This window comes from Zingiber officinale, chromosome 5B (assembly GCF_018446385.1).
Source record: "Zingiber officinale cultivar Zhangliang chromosome 5B, Zo_v1.1, whole genome shotgun sequence".
In the NCBI taxonomy this organism is placed as follows: Eukaryota; Viridiplantae; Streptophyta; class Magnoliopsida; order Zingiberales; family Zingiberaceae; genus Zingiber; species Zingiber officinale.
The window spans coordinates 6062525-6079659 of record NC_055995.1 but is presented as its reverse complement, the minus strand read 5'-3'; the positions used below and the strand labels follow the sequence as shown (position 1 = coordinate 6079659).

Below are 17135 nucleotides of genomic sequence, written 5' to 3'. Positions count from 1 at the left end.
GACCATGAGCCGTTCGGCCAGGAGTACGTTCTCCGCGCTGGGTGACAGGTGCGCTAAATATAAATGTATATACTTTTTCGTCACCTATATGCTTGCGATGCAGGAAGCAAAAAGATAAAAACACATTGAGCATTCTCCGATGAACGGTTCACCGTTCGGCCGTGAGGTTCGTATCCGAGCCGGGAGCTCGAACTCGAAGACCCCAGGCCGCTCGGCCGGGCTGCGTATAGAATATAAGCACCGTTCGAACTTGAAGACCCCGAGCTGTTCGGCCGGGCTGCATACTAGGGTGGCAGAAAGAAAAACCAAAACCCTGCGCTGATCAGGGTGATAGCGGGAGGTTATTGCCTGGAGCGAAGGCCTGAGCCGTTCGGCCAGGTACATTTTAGCCGAGACTACCTCGGGGATGATTATGCACAAGCCAAGCGCTCGACGACGAAGACCGGGCCGTTCGGCCGGGTGTGTAGTCTCACTGGGAGGCCGACGAGCCCCGTCGTTAAAAATCGAGAGCCGCGTCTATAAATAATCCGAGCGGACGTACCGACGAGCCCCGTCGTTAAAAATCGAGAGCCGCGCCGATCGGCTATAAAAACCGCGCCGTCGAGCTCCGACGATAAATATCGAGAGACGAGCCGGCGTCTATAAATAATCCGAGCGGACGCGCCGACGAGCCCCGTCCAAGAGTCGCGCCGATCGGCTATAAAAACCGCGCCGTCGAGCTCCGACGATAAATATCGAGAGACGAGCCGGCGTCTATAAATAATCCGAGCGGACGCGCCGACGAGCCCCGTCGTTAAAAATCGAGAGCCGCGCCGATCGGCTATAAAAACCGCGCCGTCGAGCTCCGACGATAAATATCGAGAGACGAGCCGGCGTCTATAAATAATCCGAGCGGACGCGTCGACGAGCCCCGTCGTTAAAAATCGAGAGCCGCGCCGACCGGCTATAAATATCCGCGCCGTCGAGCTCCGACGATAAAGATCGGAAGACGAGCCGGCGTCTATAAACGTCCGAGCGGGAAGCCAGGCGAAAATCCAGCAAAAACCCCTTTGAGGCGAGGCGCGAAGTAAGAGATGGTTAATCAGAATTAAAAAAGGCGAACAAGTGAACGAGCGTCATCAGTGGTGCCGAGCGGAAGAGTTTTAAGAAACACTTAAAGTTGGGATGAGGGAAAAATTTCTCGCTAAAATAGGAAGGAACCGAAGATTGTCTAATATGCAAGCCAAAAAAGTCATTACACAGATAATCGGGGCCGAACGATGGGAATTCAAAAAGAAGTTAAACAGAAACGCTCCTCACACATCAAAATCAAAAAGAGCGTCGGGGATGGTGTCCATCACGCTCGCCAGGTCAGCTCGGCAGGCAGATGACCTTTGGTCTTCAGATAGCCCACCGCCGCCTTAATGGCCTCCTCGAACGTGAGGGATATCTTGTCGGTAAACTTCTCTCCGAAGTCTTCCGAGCGGAGGAACGCCTTCCTCACTTCGTCCGAGCGGGCCGACTCCCCCTCTTGATATTCCTTGAGCGCGGCATGGGCAGCGTCGCTAGCAGCTTGGAGATCCTTCAAGTCCCCATCGAATCTTTGGAGATCAGCCGAGCGGCTCTCTTTTTCGGTGGCCAGCAGAGCGTCGAGGTCCTTGATGCGTTGCTCCAGCCCCCGGATCTCCACCTTCATGTGGTCCATATCGTTGATGGCCTGTTGCTTCCGAGTGGTCGCCGTCCGGATCTCCTTGTCTCGTTGTTTAATCATTGCTTCGAGCCGAACGACCTTGCTCGCCAGATCAGCAGCTCGTTTTCGCTCGGCTTCTAGTGATTTCTTGGCCTTCTCCAGAGCGGCCGTCGACTGCCTTTTTGTTTCTTCAGTTCCTCCTCCAGCTCGGCCAACCGATCGCTAATGGCGATCTGCTCCATCCAGTTCTGCTAGCAAACACGAGCAGGTTAAAAACTTCAAATATGAGAGAAAGGAAGGGGAGGGGCTATACCCCAGTAGCTGATTGAAGGTTGCTGTCGCCGAGCTGTCCGGGAGTCAACTTGGCTATACGACTCCGAGCATCTATCCAAGCTTGCGCGAGAGGACCCGTCAGGGTGATCATCTGCTCAGGAAACACCGGCCGATCGGCGGCAGCCATGTACGCCTCTGAAGGGAGGCACAGAACGGTTTTAAGTAGATTCTGGCCGCTCGGCCCGCTCTGAGATGGCCCGCCAGCAGAAGAGGTGGGTAGCTCGCCTAAACGCCTGAGACGTCGTCGAGTCATCGAAGGGCCGGACGGCGGCACTTCCAAGCTGGCCCTCGGAGAATCCTGAGGGGTAGGGGTACTCTCGACGGAAACTGTTCCGGACAGCACCGGCGCATCAACACCCTGCTCAGGTTGTGGCTCATCAAGTGTAGAGGCAGGTGCGGATTCCGGTCGCCGGCGTTTCCGAGTGCGCAGCGGCACATCATCGGCCGAACGGCCCTCTACTTCAGCTTCACTCGCAGGTTCTAGATTGCCCATGGCCCTGGGACCGCTGGCGTCCCCTCACCTTCTTCGCCGGCCGGATCAGCCGGAGCAAGACCCCGTTCGGCGGCCTCCTTGCTCGTCACCGCCTCAATCCGAGCGGCCTTCAGTTTGAGCTTCTCGGTGGCTCTGGCCTTCCACATGACCTCAGCTGCAGAAGCAGAGAATAAATCAGTTAGAACAAAATAAAGGGGGAGATAGGGAAGCTTACTCATGCTACAAGGCAGATCGGCTGGTGTAGAAGACAAGCCGAATATATGCATTACTCCTGGGAGAAGCATCTTGTCAATGTGATAGCGCTGACCGACTAGCTGTTCGGCTGCGTGGAGATAGTCTGCGTCACCTCTAAACTTGCCGAGCTCCGGTTGCGCAGGCATAGCCGTCTGCCACTTGGTGCGGAAAGTGGGCCGCTCAGGAAAGCGTATATAGAAAAAATGCTCCTTCCAGTGTTTGTTGGAGCTCGGCATATTATCAAAAAGGACGAAGCCTATCCTAGATTGGAAAACAAAGGTGCCCCACTCGGCTTGCTTGGGATAGTAGAAGTAGTGGAAGATTTTTGGGGTTAAGGGAATGCCGTTCAGTTTGAACAAAACTACCACTCCGCTCAGCAATCTAATAGAATTGGGAACTACTTGGCCGAGCGGAATGCGGAAATAGTTGCAAACTTCTAAGAAAAATTTGTGAGGAGGAAAACGTAGTCCGGCCAGGAATTGATCATGGAAGAAGACAACAGTGCCGGACGGAGGATCATTAGGCCGATCGGAAGGCGTGGCTAACACTATTTCGTGGTCGGTCGGTAGGTCATATGCTCGAGTAAGGCGCATGGCGTCTTCCTCGTCGAACCGACTTTCCATGTTCGAGTACCAAAGACCCGGAACACCGCCGGTTGGCGAGGTACCGGTCATGATCGAAAGGCCGAATGCGGGATAGAAGAAAATGGTTCAAGCGACGGAGAAAACCGGTGACAAGGATGATTAATGAGAAGAGGAATGCGTCCGAGCGAAACGGATCTTACAAACGAGGGAGATGATCGGAAGTTGCCGGTGATCGTCGGAAAAGCCGAGCACGAAGTCGCGAAGGGAGGAGTGGCAGAATGGAAGCGAAGAAGGCGAAATCGCTAAACGGAGTCAAGGGTCTTATATCGCCGCCCGGAAACGATCTCCACCGTCCGATCCAGGTCGGCGATATCGAGGTTGTCATCGGATCGTCCGTTTCAAACGGCGGCTGTCCCCTTGGAAGTGACGCAACCGCCATACTCTGACAAATGCACGGTCGCCACGTGTCAGCCGGTTACTAGCCGCATTTAATGAGCTCCTCTTACCGTGCGCAGAGCACGTGATGGGTAGTGTGGGAGAACAACGGACATCGATTCCAAGAAAATACAAGGCATGGACAAAGTATTGCCGAACGGACAGATATCGCCGCTCGGATGAGCATCCTTATGCATGGCCGAGCGGCCTAAGGCAATGATCATTGTTCGACAGATCGGCGGTCCAGTCAGTCGGACTTTGCCTCCTTCGACTAGACTCGATAGGAAGGCAAGTGATCCGGCAGTAAAAATCCGGAACCCCATAAGGAGTCAACGCTGAGGGGAGGTCAAAGGGTCTAGTGGTTCGCCGGAAAAGGGCGAGCCGACCGGACTCAGAAGAAAGGGAAATCTGATAGTAAAAGGCACCCTGGTAGGGACCAGGGTTCCGACGCTCAAATAAAACAGTGCGTAATGACCGAGCGGAAGGAAGTGCCGCCCGGACGACGCAAAGAATCAAGCTCGTCCGGACGACGTTCATCGCCCGCTCGGCGGGCCGGGCGACAGTCGTCAAGTCGTATGACTATGCCATACTTCTAGTCTGACAACGGGTGGTCCTGCCGTCCCATCAAAGAACATGCTCGACTGTGGCAGCATGGTGTCAGGTAAGCTCTCTGACAAGTGCATACCGTGGTATGGGCTGCTGACACGTACGCACCTCGGTAGGCGTGCATCAGTTCCTTCTCCATCCTATATAAAAAGGCTATTACTTCGCTGAAGGTACGCATAATACAAATTTGGCAGTCACTCTCTCCACCACTTACCTGACTTGAGCGTCGGAGGGTCGTCGCCGGGAACCCTTCCCGGCTAGACTTTTGTGCTGGATCGCTGGAGCTTCGTTCGACCAGCCGAAGGTTCACTCCAACGATTGGGAGCGTGCCGCGTGCCCAGTGTCCCTTGGTTCAGCGATTCGGACAGGATCAGTTACAAAAGAAATTTTTATTATCTGTCAAGACTTTGATCGTTTGTCTATGAGATAAAGTAAGGAATATGAACGTAGCATGGAAAATCATGACTAATTTGAAGGCTGTTTATCACAAAGGTAAAGGGATGTACATTCAGCATTTCTTGAGGTAAAGCTAGGGGTTCCCTTGGCCACTTCCGACCATTGCCTTCTCTTAGAACCGGTGCCTCATCAAGAAACTGTCCAAGAGCTATGAGGATGACTAATTGTGCATGATAAAGTACAATTAAGTTTTGTTGATAATCAATAATAGTAAAGTGAACATGAGAAATCCTAAAAGAAACTAAACAAGAATCAAATATATGAATTATTTAATCCTAGTCATGCAATAATAGGCCTTATATCTCAACTACTAGAGGCCATTATGAAAAATATCGTATCTGTAAAGGATGTACGAAATATCCAGAATCACATTGGGTCTAGTGAATGCAACCTTACCTTACATTTTACAAAAGATTGTTTCCGTAACTCGAACTCATGATCTCAAGGTCAATTTTATTGTTACGCTAAGGCTCCCCTTCTATTTTAAATTGTTAACTAGATTGAAGTAAATTTATTAAACTTTATTTAATTATTAATGGTAGACTATTTGGTTTACAAATAAAATTAAAAATCCAAAATATAGTTATTCTTAGTTATCGAATAAATTGTATTTACTTGAGGTTTGTCTATATGCATGAGCATTGTTGATCTATACTTTTTTTTGATAATATATTTTTTAAAAAATATCAATTGTGAAACAAATAGTGCTGGTAATTTGCAAGTTCTATATATTCTTAAAAAAATTAGGTTTTGGGATGATCATTACATATCATTTGATCCACTTCATCCAAAATATAAATGATCCTATCCGAGAGCTGAGTCGATGGACGCTAGGGACGTGACGCTCCTGTAAGACAAGGTTAGTATGAGGCAATATATATCTTGCAAAACAAAGTGTTAGCACAGTTGATAATTTAACAAAAAGAGTATTAAATAGATTCCGTCTCTCTGCGACCGGAATCTAGTCAAGATCTCGACTTAGAGTTCCGAAATGATTCTAAGTCAGATCGGCGCCTTAGTTCCCTTCCCGGGAATGCATCCTCACAGTCACTCCCCTCCAGTGACTTACCTTTACTTACTTGCCAGACGTCCGGTCAGCCCTTCGACCCGTCTGGACTTTGTGTCAGCTATCCGGTCAGCTCGTCGACCTAGCTAGACTTCGTGCCAAACGTCCTATCAGCCCGTCGACCCGTTTGGACTTCGTGCCAGCTATTCGGTCGACCCGTTGACCTAGCTGAGCTTAGTGCCAGACATCTGGTCAGTCCGTCGACCTGTCTGGACTTCGCCTGCACTCGATCAGAGTGTTAGACAATGATAAACCTAACTTAACCAAATTTGTCATTCATCAAAACTTGAATTAGACCGTTAGTGCTAACCGCACCAACAACCATAACCAATATTCACGTTTAACTCTCGACATCCCAATGTTTCTAGCTAGTGAGAAAACAACTGCTTGCCCGAACCAAGGAGTATAACCTGTGCTATTTTACAAAATTGATGATGTCCGAATACATCAATTTGACGACTAGGAAAATTTTAATATATTCATAATTTCACATGTAGAGATAATCACTAGTTGCGATCCGATTACAAATTCTCTCATGCTATGAATTATATTACGGACATTCAGTAAATGAGTTTAAGACAATCAAATATATAATATGCACTCAAATAGTGAATCTATACTTATCAAATAAATATATAAAAAAAATTGTAAGACGATTGTCTTAGGACATCCCTCAAATTCTAACAGTATATTCTCTGAGCCAAGGGGTTCGGAAGTGCCACGATAATTCATCTTCTAGGACATAGCTCGAGAAAGGTATGCCATGCGGATTCCTCTCTTCAGCAAGTTCAAGTCGTTTACCTCTGGTTAGATTTCGAGGAAGCGTCTCTCCCTCCATCGAACCGTGTGAGTGTTTCTCGAGTGGAATCACTATCCTAGTTTGGTGATTTTCAAATACAGTGGAGGGAGGACCCACGAGATTTAGCGATACTTGGATGGGGATGGAAGGCACCTCAGTTGAGGTGGGGGTACTCCTTTAGGATTCAGATTCATCGACAGGAGCCTCTATAAAATTTCTTGCACAGTGTGATCAACTAGTCACTAGAAATCCTTTCTTGTCATGGTAATAGTCTCCTTACAAGCTCTATCGCTTGTGGCATGTTGGTTCTCGGCAATTCACCCAGTTTTCACAATTTTAGTGTCTCAGGTTAGGCAATTTCTATAGACGACACCAATTTATTCCTATATGAGATTGTTGTCGGGTGAGTCAACGAAGAGCAACTACAGTAGAAAGAAGTCCTACTATTACGGTGATGAAGAGAGCTCCTGAAATCTCTTTAACACTTTAGCAAGAGGTTAGAATGGACACCGAGGTTAGACTCGGTGTGACTACTCTGACACTCAAGTTAGCATAGGAGCTAGTGGAAGAGAAAATAGTGGAGAAGAAGAGTTCAAATGCATATGTCTGTGTACCTGCACCTGTTGTAATGGGCTTCCTTTTATACCTTTTACTAAGGGGAGGCCCGGTTGCATCGCGGGGCTACCATGTAACCCCCACTTCTTTATTTGCACCCCAATCGGTCCATGTTCGCTGCTTATTTTGGCCTCCACATTCTCCACTTGCCTCCCAAGGTATTTGCCAAAAGCCGAACTGAGGGAGCTCAGAGTGACCGAGCTATAGGGTTGAGATAGGCTGAGCAAGAGAGGTTTGGCGGCGTTGGGAGTGATCGATTGATACTGAGCTAAATGGTCGAGTAGGCTAAAGTTGTCAGGTGTAGCCGAACCATGGAAGTCGAGGTCGATCGGATTGGAGTTATCAGGACTAGCTGAGTTAAGGAAGTTGGGCTGACTAGGCTGGAGTAGTCGGGCCTCAGCTCAGGTCTATCGTGACCCAAACTGATCTTTTTTATATACATCTCAACTTGACTTTTGACTAAAAGGCTTGACTTCTTAATTGGGCTGAACCACATGGAGATCCCCCTATCCACCACATTAGTAATGTTAATATGTTATTATCTATTACACATTGATTTGTACTTTAATTTCTTGATTCTAATAATGTATGACATTGTTTCATGAGATACATAAGGAAGGAGTTTTTCACTTTTCCCCAAGCCATGACATATTTCACTTAGAAACTAGTGCAGTTACCATTCTAAACATGCAAGATAATGCTAAAAGTTTGATATGAGATTGAATAATTGGTAACAGATTCGTACTCGAGCAAAAAGGTGATTACACATTAATAGAAAGATAAATTATAAAATCGAGTATATTATATGGGAGAGTATTTTTTTTCTCCGACTTTGTCAGGAATTGACCTCCGCCAAACAATGAGAGTAAAATTTTATTACTTGAGAGGAAATTGAAGAGTAAAATCTCAATCAACCTTTTTCTTTCCTTTCTTGCTTACTTAAAATTCTCAATACGCGAGGTGTCTTTTTGATTTTTGAACCAACAATTTTCATGTCACAAGAATGTTACATTAGGATGATCATATACATAGTCATTTGCTATGTGGGATACTCTATTTAACATGAAATATGGAAATCTTGCCTAGAAGATATTGCTTGTTTTTTTCTTATCATAACTTTTGTGTCTCGTTTCAATTTTAATCAGATATATTTAATTTAATTGGAGATTTTTTTCAAAAAAAATCATGCATAATTACGTGAAATATCAATTAATTATCTAGAAAGACAATAATAATGTGTTTATGCAGATGAAAATAGGAGAAAATGTAAATAAATAACTAAACAAATAAAGTTGCAAGCCCTTTCAATATTTATTTGAAAGGAAGCTAGTAAGAACACAAAATTTAATTTTATTCTTGACCTACAACCTAAAAGAAATCTACATTCTTATCCAGACAAAAAGAAAAATACAAATCATATTAATAAAAAATTTGTCTATTATATATCATCCTAATCGTTTTTTTTGTAATTTAATAATGCGACCAATTCTTTATAAAATAAAAACTTTTTCTTATAAAATCCTTAAATATGACCGTTCTTTTTAAAAAATAGAATACCTTTTATAAAAATTTAAATAGATTAAAAAATTTGATGACTTAGTTAACTATTTATTTTCCTCGACCAAAAGATGCTAATTAAAAAATATCTTATATTGATCTTTTCTGTTTTCGTATATTCATTATATATTAATTTTTTTTATTTATTATAAAAAGAGAATCATGTCCTAACCTTATATATTAATCTAAATAAAGAAATAGCATATCCAAAGTTCTCAAGGCTTAGTTTAGAAGTCGAGGTTTAGGGGTTTGTGATTGTGGCAGAGATCAGGACGATGTCTCGAGACAATGACGGCGTGGAGGAGAAGGAAAAAGGAGACAAGGGAACATTGTTGAAGTGGGATGCCATTCTACCGGACGAACTCCTGCAGAAGGTGCTCTCCTTTTTGCCCACCGCCAACATCATCAAATTGGGCATCGTGTGCAAACGGTGGTACGAGGTGGTTCACTCCTATTGGATCTGGACGATCCCTAGAGATAGTGACGGCGAGGAGGAGGAGGAGGAGGAGGAGGAAGAAGAAGAAGAAGAAGAAGACGCCATTTTATTTCTACCGGACGAACTCCTGCAAAAGGTGCTCTCCTTTTTGCCCACCGCCAACATCATCAAATTGGGCATCATGTGCAAACGGTGGTACGAGGTGGTTCACTCCTATTGGATCTGGACGATCCCTAGAGATAGTGACGGCGAGGAAGAGGAAGAGGAAGAGGAAGAGGAAGAGGAGGAGGAGGAGGAGGAGGAGGAGGAGGAGGAGGAAGAAGAAGAAGAAGAAGAAGAAGAAGAAGAAGACGCCATTCTATATCTACCGGACGAACTCCTGCAGAAGGTGCTCTCCTTTTTGCCCACCGCCAACATCATCAAATTGGGCATCATGTGCAAACGGTGGTACGAGGTGGTTCACTCCTATTGGATCTGGACGATCCCTAGAGATAGTGACGGCGAGGAAGAGGAAGAGGAAGAGGAAGAGGAAGAGGAGGAGGAGGAGGAGGAGGAGGAGGAGGAGGAAGAAGAAGAAGAAGAAGAAGAAGAAGAAGAAGAAGAAGACGCCATTCTATATCTACCGGACGAACTCCTGCAGAAGGTGCTCTCCTTTTTGCCCACCGCCAACATCATCAAATTGGGCATCATGTGCAAACGGTGGTACGAGGTGGTTCACTCCTATTGGATCTGGACGATCCCTAGAGATAGTGACGGCGAGGAAGAGGAAGAGGAAGAGGAAGAGGAAGAGGAGGAGGAGGAGGAGGAGGAGGAGGAGGAAGAAGAAGAAGAAGAAGAAGAAGAAGAAGAAGACGCCATTCTATATCTACCGGACGAACTCCTGCAGAAGGTGCTCTCCTTTTTGCCCACCGCCAACATCATCAAATTGGGCATCATGTGCAAACGGTGGTACGAGGTGGTTCACTCCTATTGGATCTGGACGATCCCTAGACATAGTGACGGCGAGGTGGAGGAGGAGGAGGAGGAAGAAGAAGACGACATTCTATTTCTACCGGACGAACTCCTGCAGAAGGTGCTCTCCTTTTTGCCCACCGCCAACATCATCAAATTGGGCATCGTATCCAAACGGTGGTACAAGGTGGTTCACTCCAGCCCCCCGTTGTCGTGGCCGATGATGGCGCCACAGAAGCCGTTGTTCTTCAGGCGCTTCTTTAACGACGCCGGCGACTTTTCGGGCTGCGTATACGACCCTTGCTTCCTCCGGTGGTCCAACTTCGACGACTTCCTCCACTCAGACATCCAGTTCACGTCCTCCTCCTGCGGCCTGGTCTGCTTAATGAACCACGATGACAGGAACCACTTATTGGTCGGCAGTCCCATCAAGAGAGACTGGAAGCTGCTTCAAGTCCCCGGCTGCTCTGACTCCTTCAGAACGATGGCCTTGTCGTTCGACCGCAGCACGCGCGGCTACACCGTGGTCGTCGCCAAGTGCAGCCGCACCCAGCAATTGCAATGGAACTTATCGGTCCACATCTACCAATCGACGACGAAATCGTGGGCCACTCACTACGCCCAAGACCTCGACCTCTGGAAATTCAAACACAAGGCCGTCATATGCGACGGCGTGCTCTACCAATTCATCTACCATCCGTTTCTGACCCCCAACTTAATGGCGTTCGACCTCATCAAGCCGCCCTCTAGCATTCACCCTCTGATTCCTATGCCATTCCCTTGTGCCTGTGCTGGATTGATCAACCTGTCGAACAAATTGGTCATGGTCGCATTGCTCAACTGGGACTGGCCGCACGAGGGAGCGGTGATTTTAGAACTTGAGGATAAGAAATGGCGGGAGGTGGCTCAAATGCCGATCTCCATGTACAAGAAGTTAGGTGGATATTATTTAAACTCCTGCGGCGCCGGGGACTTACTCTTCATGCACTCCCCAATGTGTCCGGAGCTACTGACCTTCGACATGAAGCAGAAGGTGTGGAAATGGGTGAGCCACCCCTACACTGAGAGGTCGCTCTTCTGCTTCAAACAGGGAGCCTCAGTCTTCTGCGACCTCTGCTTCGGCTTTTGCTTCGAACCGAGACTCGACGTCTCTTCTTGATCTCTCTGCTGCTTCGTTTAATTTACAATTCAAAAAAATATTTTTTAGTTCCTTCTTGTTTTGGTTACAAAAGAAATTTTTATTATCTGCCAAGACTTTGATCGTTTGTCTATGAGATAAAGTAAGGAATCTGAACGTAGCATGGAAAATCATGACTAATTTGAAGGCTGTTTATCGCAAAGGTAAAGGGATGTGCATTCAGCATTTCACGAGGTAAAGCTAGGGGTTCCCTTGGCCACTTCCAACCATTGCGTTCTTTTAGAACCGGTGCCTCATCAAGAATCTGTCCAAGAGCTATGAGGATGACTAATTGTGCATGATAAAGTACAATTAAGTTTTGTTGATAATCAATAATAGTAAGGTGAACATAAGAAATCCTAAAAGAAACTAAACAAGAATCAAATATATGAATTGTTTAATCCTATTGATGTAATAATAGGCCTTATATCTCAACTACTAGAGACCATTATAAAAAATATCGTATCTGTAAAGGATGTACAAAAGATCCAGAATCATATTGGGTCTCTTGTATACAACCTTATTTTACATTTTACAAGACATTGTTTCCGCAACTCGAACATATGACCTCAAGGTCAACTTTATTGTTGCGCTAAGGCTCCCCTTCTACTTTAACTTGTTAACTAGATTGAAGTAAATTTATTAAACTTTATTTAATTATTAATGGTAGACTATTTGGTTTACAAATAAAATTAAAAATCCAAAATATAGTTATTCTTAGTTATCGACTAAATTGTATTTACTTGAGGTTTGTCTATATGCATGCGCGTTGTTGATCTATGCTTCTTTTTTTTTTGATAATATATTTTTTAAAAAATATTAATTGTGAAGCAAATAGTATTGGTAATTTGCAAGTTCTATATATTCTTAAAAAAATTAGGTTTTGGGATGATCATTACATATCATTTTATCCACTTCATCTAAAATATAAATGATCCTATCCGAGAGTTGAGTCGATGGACACTGGGGACGTGGTGCTCTTGTTGACTGGTCGAAGACTCCGGAGACGTAGATCCCTCGCCACCGTGAACTTGCAAACATAATGCCGAGCCGGGGAGGGGGTTCCCCGGCGATGGCCCTCCGACGCTCAAGTCAAATCTCCGGAGGAAAGAAGTAAAGCGAAGAAGAAATGAAAGGTGTCCTTATATAGGGCTAGCTACAGTAAAGATGCTAGCATACCTCTGTCGAAGCCTGAGGGTCCTTATATAGGGCTCCCCGAAGGTGCGTGCACGCTTATCAAAGCATACCTGGAATGAGTGTGTCAGGAAAGTGCACCTGTCGTCATACCTTAACAACACAAGCATATCTATGACGCGACAGTAGAAGCTTCCACCGTACGATTCTCTGTCTGACCATGCTGCTGACCCTGCCACGGACCATGCCTCCTGTCGACGACACTAGTTCCTAGGAGAATATCATCATCCACTCTTTCTGTCCTTTATCGGTCCGCACGGATGGCCCGCTCGGCTAATGCCTTTCCCGAGCCGAGCGGAAGCCGCATCAGCTACCGCCTTTCAAGCGGACACCCGCTCGGCCGGATGCTGTGTCTACTGTTCATGCTGTGTCTGCTGTTAGCCGAGTGGGATGGCCGCTCGGCTTCTGCTTCTTCCTGTCTGTCTTATGAGCGTCGGAAACTCGGCGTCAGCCGAGCTATCGAAACGTCGGGTCAACCGCTCCTCCTGCTGGTCAGGAAGATAATACGCCCGGTCGAACGTCTGCCGGGTGTTGACCACTTTGATCTCCGACTAGAGGGGCCCTCCCTTTTACCACCGGATCAATAAATAACAAGGTTATTTTATCTGTGATTCAGTTATTAATTTGGTCTCAATTTCCTTCTCGGTTTTGCTAATGATAGATAAATGGTGAAAAAGATTTCAGTTTGCACACAATAAGAACTCACAGATATTCTTGTTTTTTCGCTCCCATTTTTCATTGCAAATAAGCTGTTCTTATCTTTTTCCTTTAAATCTCTATATTTGCATGAATTGAGGGGCGCTGATAGCAAGGAATTTATACTCTTTTTTTTTTTTTCAATTTTGTTTTGTTCCTGTTTCCTATTCTGTTTCTCTTTCTGTCCACCTCGTTTCTGTTTGTTCTGGTTAATATAGAGTTGGCTTTTTCAAACTTTTTGGCCTTGAAAGGTCCAATCTGAAGTGAGATTATTACAGTTTCTTTTGCTTGCTCTTTTTACTTGTCTTGAGTTGTTGAATCCATGTGTGTACAGGTCTAGTGTCTGTGCAGGAGAGAAGAAATTATAGTTATTTATTTTGGATGATAATTTATTTTGTGCACACATCAAATCAATAGTAGTAGTGACTACGTGTTAAAAATCGAAAAGAATTTAGATATCTTCATAATAACATGATATTATCCATTTTGAGCTTAGACCCTCATGATTTTACTCTTGGGCTCTCTCCAAAAGGTCTCATACCAATGGAGATGTTTTTTCTCTTATAAACTCATGATTTTTCCCATGTGTTTCCAATATGGGACTATGTTTGCAACCTTACAACCCCAACAATCCCCTCCTCAAACAAAGGACTTCCTTGCCTAGTCGCAACTAGGACTTCCTGCCTGGTGTCTGGTCCTCTTGATCCGAATATAGGAGTTCTCACTTTCTTTGTTCGAGGTGAATATTGTACCCACATGGCTCAACCAGACCATAGCTCTTGTGCACAGTCGGCAGTTAAACCTTCTGGCAGTCCGGGTTCTGATACCAATTGTAGGATCGAAAAGAATTTAGATATCTCTAAAATAGCATGATATTGTCCACTTTGGGCTTAGACCCTCATGATTTTACTCTTGAGCTCTCCCCAAAAGGTCTCATGCCAATGGAGATATTTTTTCTCTTATAAACTCATGATCTTTCTCATGTGTTTCCAATATGAAATTATATTTGTAACCTTGTAACCCCAACAACATGTTCCTATTAAATCAAAGATTTATACCCAAGCAATCTAGCCTAAGCTATCAAATTCTTTATTGAAGAATTCAATTGTTAATCTGGATTAGAAGCAATAAAGGCTTGGCTAAAAATATCTGCATTTCAGTACCCTATATCTAATTTTATGTTTCTTCTTCTCTTGCTTTCTTATCACAGCTAAAAGATGCATCCTTCTCTTCTATGTTATAATTTGCAAGGTTAAGTAGTTGCTTTTATTGGCATAATAGATTCAGCAATTTTTATTGAATATAGTAGGTGTTCCTGTTCTAATTTATGATAGTATGTGTCCAATTGGAAGAAACTTGCATACTCTTTTTAGGTCAACTTTGATTTTCTGCTTTTATCAGCAGTTTGCTTGTATGAGTAATTGTTATACTATACCTTTAGAAGTATCAGCACTGTTGTTAAAGATCTAAACTTGACTAGAACTAATTTTCAATTGAATAATAAAATTTTAGCTTTTCTGCATGTTATATATACGTTGGAAATTGTATCTTTGCACATTTATTAGTTATTTATATGTTCAACTACACATTCTGTTAACTATATAATTTTAATTGATAAATAAACATTTAAGTAGTATATAATTGTTCAAAGCAAGGAGATATATATTGGTTTTCCCTATGTCATCTCTAACACTCAATAGAGTTATCATGCCCCATCTTGGTTGATCCATCAAAAAGTAGGCATTGCTTGAATCATGATCAAAACTAAACTATGGAGATGATATGAGATTGTTCACATCATGAAAAAGCCATTCCAATCTAGATGCCACCAATCACCAATGATTACTATAAAATACTTAACCAATTTTAAAGAGAAATGATTAGGACCAAGTTTTGAAATAATATTATACTTAACCAATTTTAAAGAGAAATGATTAGGACCAAGTTTTGAAATAATATTCAATGTTATACTTTCTATCCCATTACATTTGTAATGTTATAGTTTTGATACTATATTTTGCAAATAGGAGTTATAAAAATTTGACAAACCGCTATTTGAATTCATTTGATGTGTATTGTAGCATGCCAGAGGTGTCAAATTTTGGCATGATGTATGCTCATTAGCATCAGTATGGCCAATTGAAATAGGGTTCACCCGAATCTAATTTTCGGCCTTCTCCTCGAGTAGACTTCCGACCCGACTTCTCATCCCTCGAACACCGTGCACGTTCTTCTCGTCCACCGGTGTACTTTTCTGCAGCTCTCTCATCCTTCGGACACACCGAGTCCGTCGGCTCCCTTCCCGTGTTGTCCTTCTCACTAGCTGCGTTTTTCGCTCGACTTCCTGCGCTCCTAAGTTCCTGCACACTTAGACACAGGGATCAAATAATAAAGTAAGATCTAACTGTAGGACCATTGTGGTCGGCTAGGAGGGGGTTGTTGGATAGCCCTGTAAAATAAAAAGAAACAACCCTTCTCGAACTCTTTAAGCTAACAGTTGTAAATTAAAGTAAGCAAAGCAGTAAATAAAAACATAAAGAACGAGGCACAGGGATTTACTTGGTTACAACCGATGTAGTTGTTAATCCAAGGAAGATTAAGCATTAAAACTCCTTTAGGCGGAGAAGCCTCTTACAACGTTGAAGCGCAGAAACAGAAACTTAACTACAACTAAAACATACAAGTGTTTAGAAATAAAATACTCGTGATTGTTGAAAAGCTTCTAGACCAAAGCTATATTTATAGCCTTGGTCGGGGCGCCTGGAAGGGTTCCGGGCGCCCTGTGGAGGGGATAAAACTTTATCCCCCAACGTTCAGAACACATTAGACGCGTTCTGGTCAAACATGCTGGTCCGGGCACCCGGAGGGGTTCCGGGCGCCCCGGGTTGGTCCGGGCGCCCTAGACTGTTTCGGGCGCCCCGGACGAGTAAAGTCAACCCATGTTGACTTTTTCATCCGGGATCATTGCTCTGGTTCGGTTCACCTCGGTCCGGGTCTTCAACTCCGGACCCGTTCACATGGGTGATCTCTGCCATCCGGAAAATGGCTCACCCGAACCCAACTTTCGGTCTTCTCGAGCGTGCTTCCCTCCGGCTTCTCGTCCCTCGGAATCACCGCGTGTTTCCTTCTCGTCCGCCAGCGTACTCATCCGCAGTCTTCGTCCCTCAGTCGTCGACCTTCTCGCTAGCTGCGTCTCTTGCTCCCCGAGCAATCTTCCGCTCCGGCTTTCGTCCCTCGGAACTACCGCGCGCTTCCTTCTTGTCCGCCGGTGTACTCTTCCGCAGCGCCTCGTCCCTCGGACGCACCGCGTGTCGTCATTCTCGCTAGCTGTGTCTTCCGCTCGAGTACCTATGCTCCTAAGCTCCTGTACACTTAGACACAAGGTTAAATACACATAACCTAAGTTAACTGGTTGATTACACCAAAACAACCTTGGGGTTCCAACAATCTTTCCCTTTTTGATGTGAGCGACCCAAGTTAAGCTAGGGAAACCAACATAAATTAATAGTAATAAAAATTTACATTTAAGTGCAAAAAGATAGAAAATTTAAATTGTCTACCTCCCCCTAGACTTATACTTTCCTTATCCCCTTTGATCACATAAAAAATTGGGGTTTGTAAGAAGAAATCTAAGGGTTTAAAACTTAGAAAATTTTGAAACTGATTTCAATTTAACAGAATTTCTAAGTAAAAGACTTGTTGTTATTTTCTAAGTAATGCATCAATAAAACTTAAGTAACACAAGTTTAAGTTTTGCAAAAATTTTTCACAGAAACAATCTTAAAAAAATTCTCAGTGAAATTTTAAGAAACTTTTGAAGATTTTTTTAGTAAT

The 17135-nt window shown here is 44.4% G+C and overlaps 1 protein-coding gene across 1 annotated transcript; it reads left to right on the top strand.

The window, feature by feature from the left end:
- The first annotated feature begins 9122 nt into the window (after positions 1-9122).
- On the top strand, positions 9123-11393 carry LOC121986462 (F-box/kelch-repeat protein At3g61590-like). The gene is made up of 2 exons (XM_042540432.1): positions 9123-9287; positions 10170-11393. Exons 1-2 carry the CDS (start codon positions 9123-9125, stop codon positions 11391-11393), a joined length of 1389 nt encoding a protein of 462 aa, XP_042396366.1.
- Positions 11394-17135: the final 5742 nt, after the last annotated feature.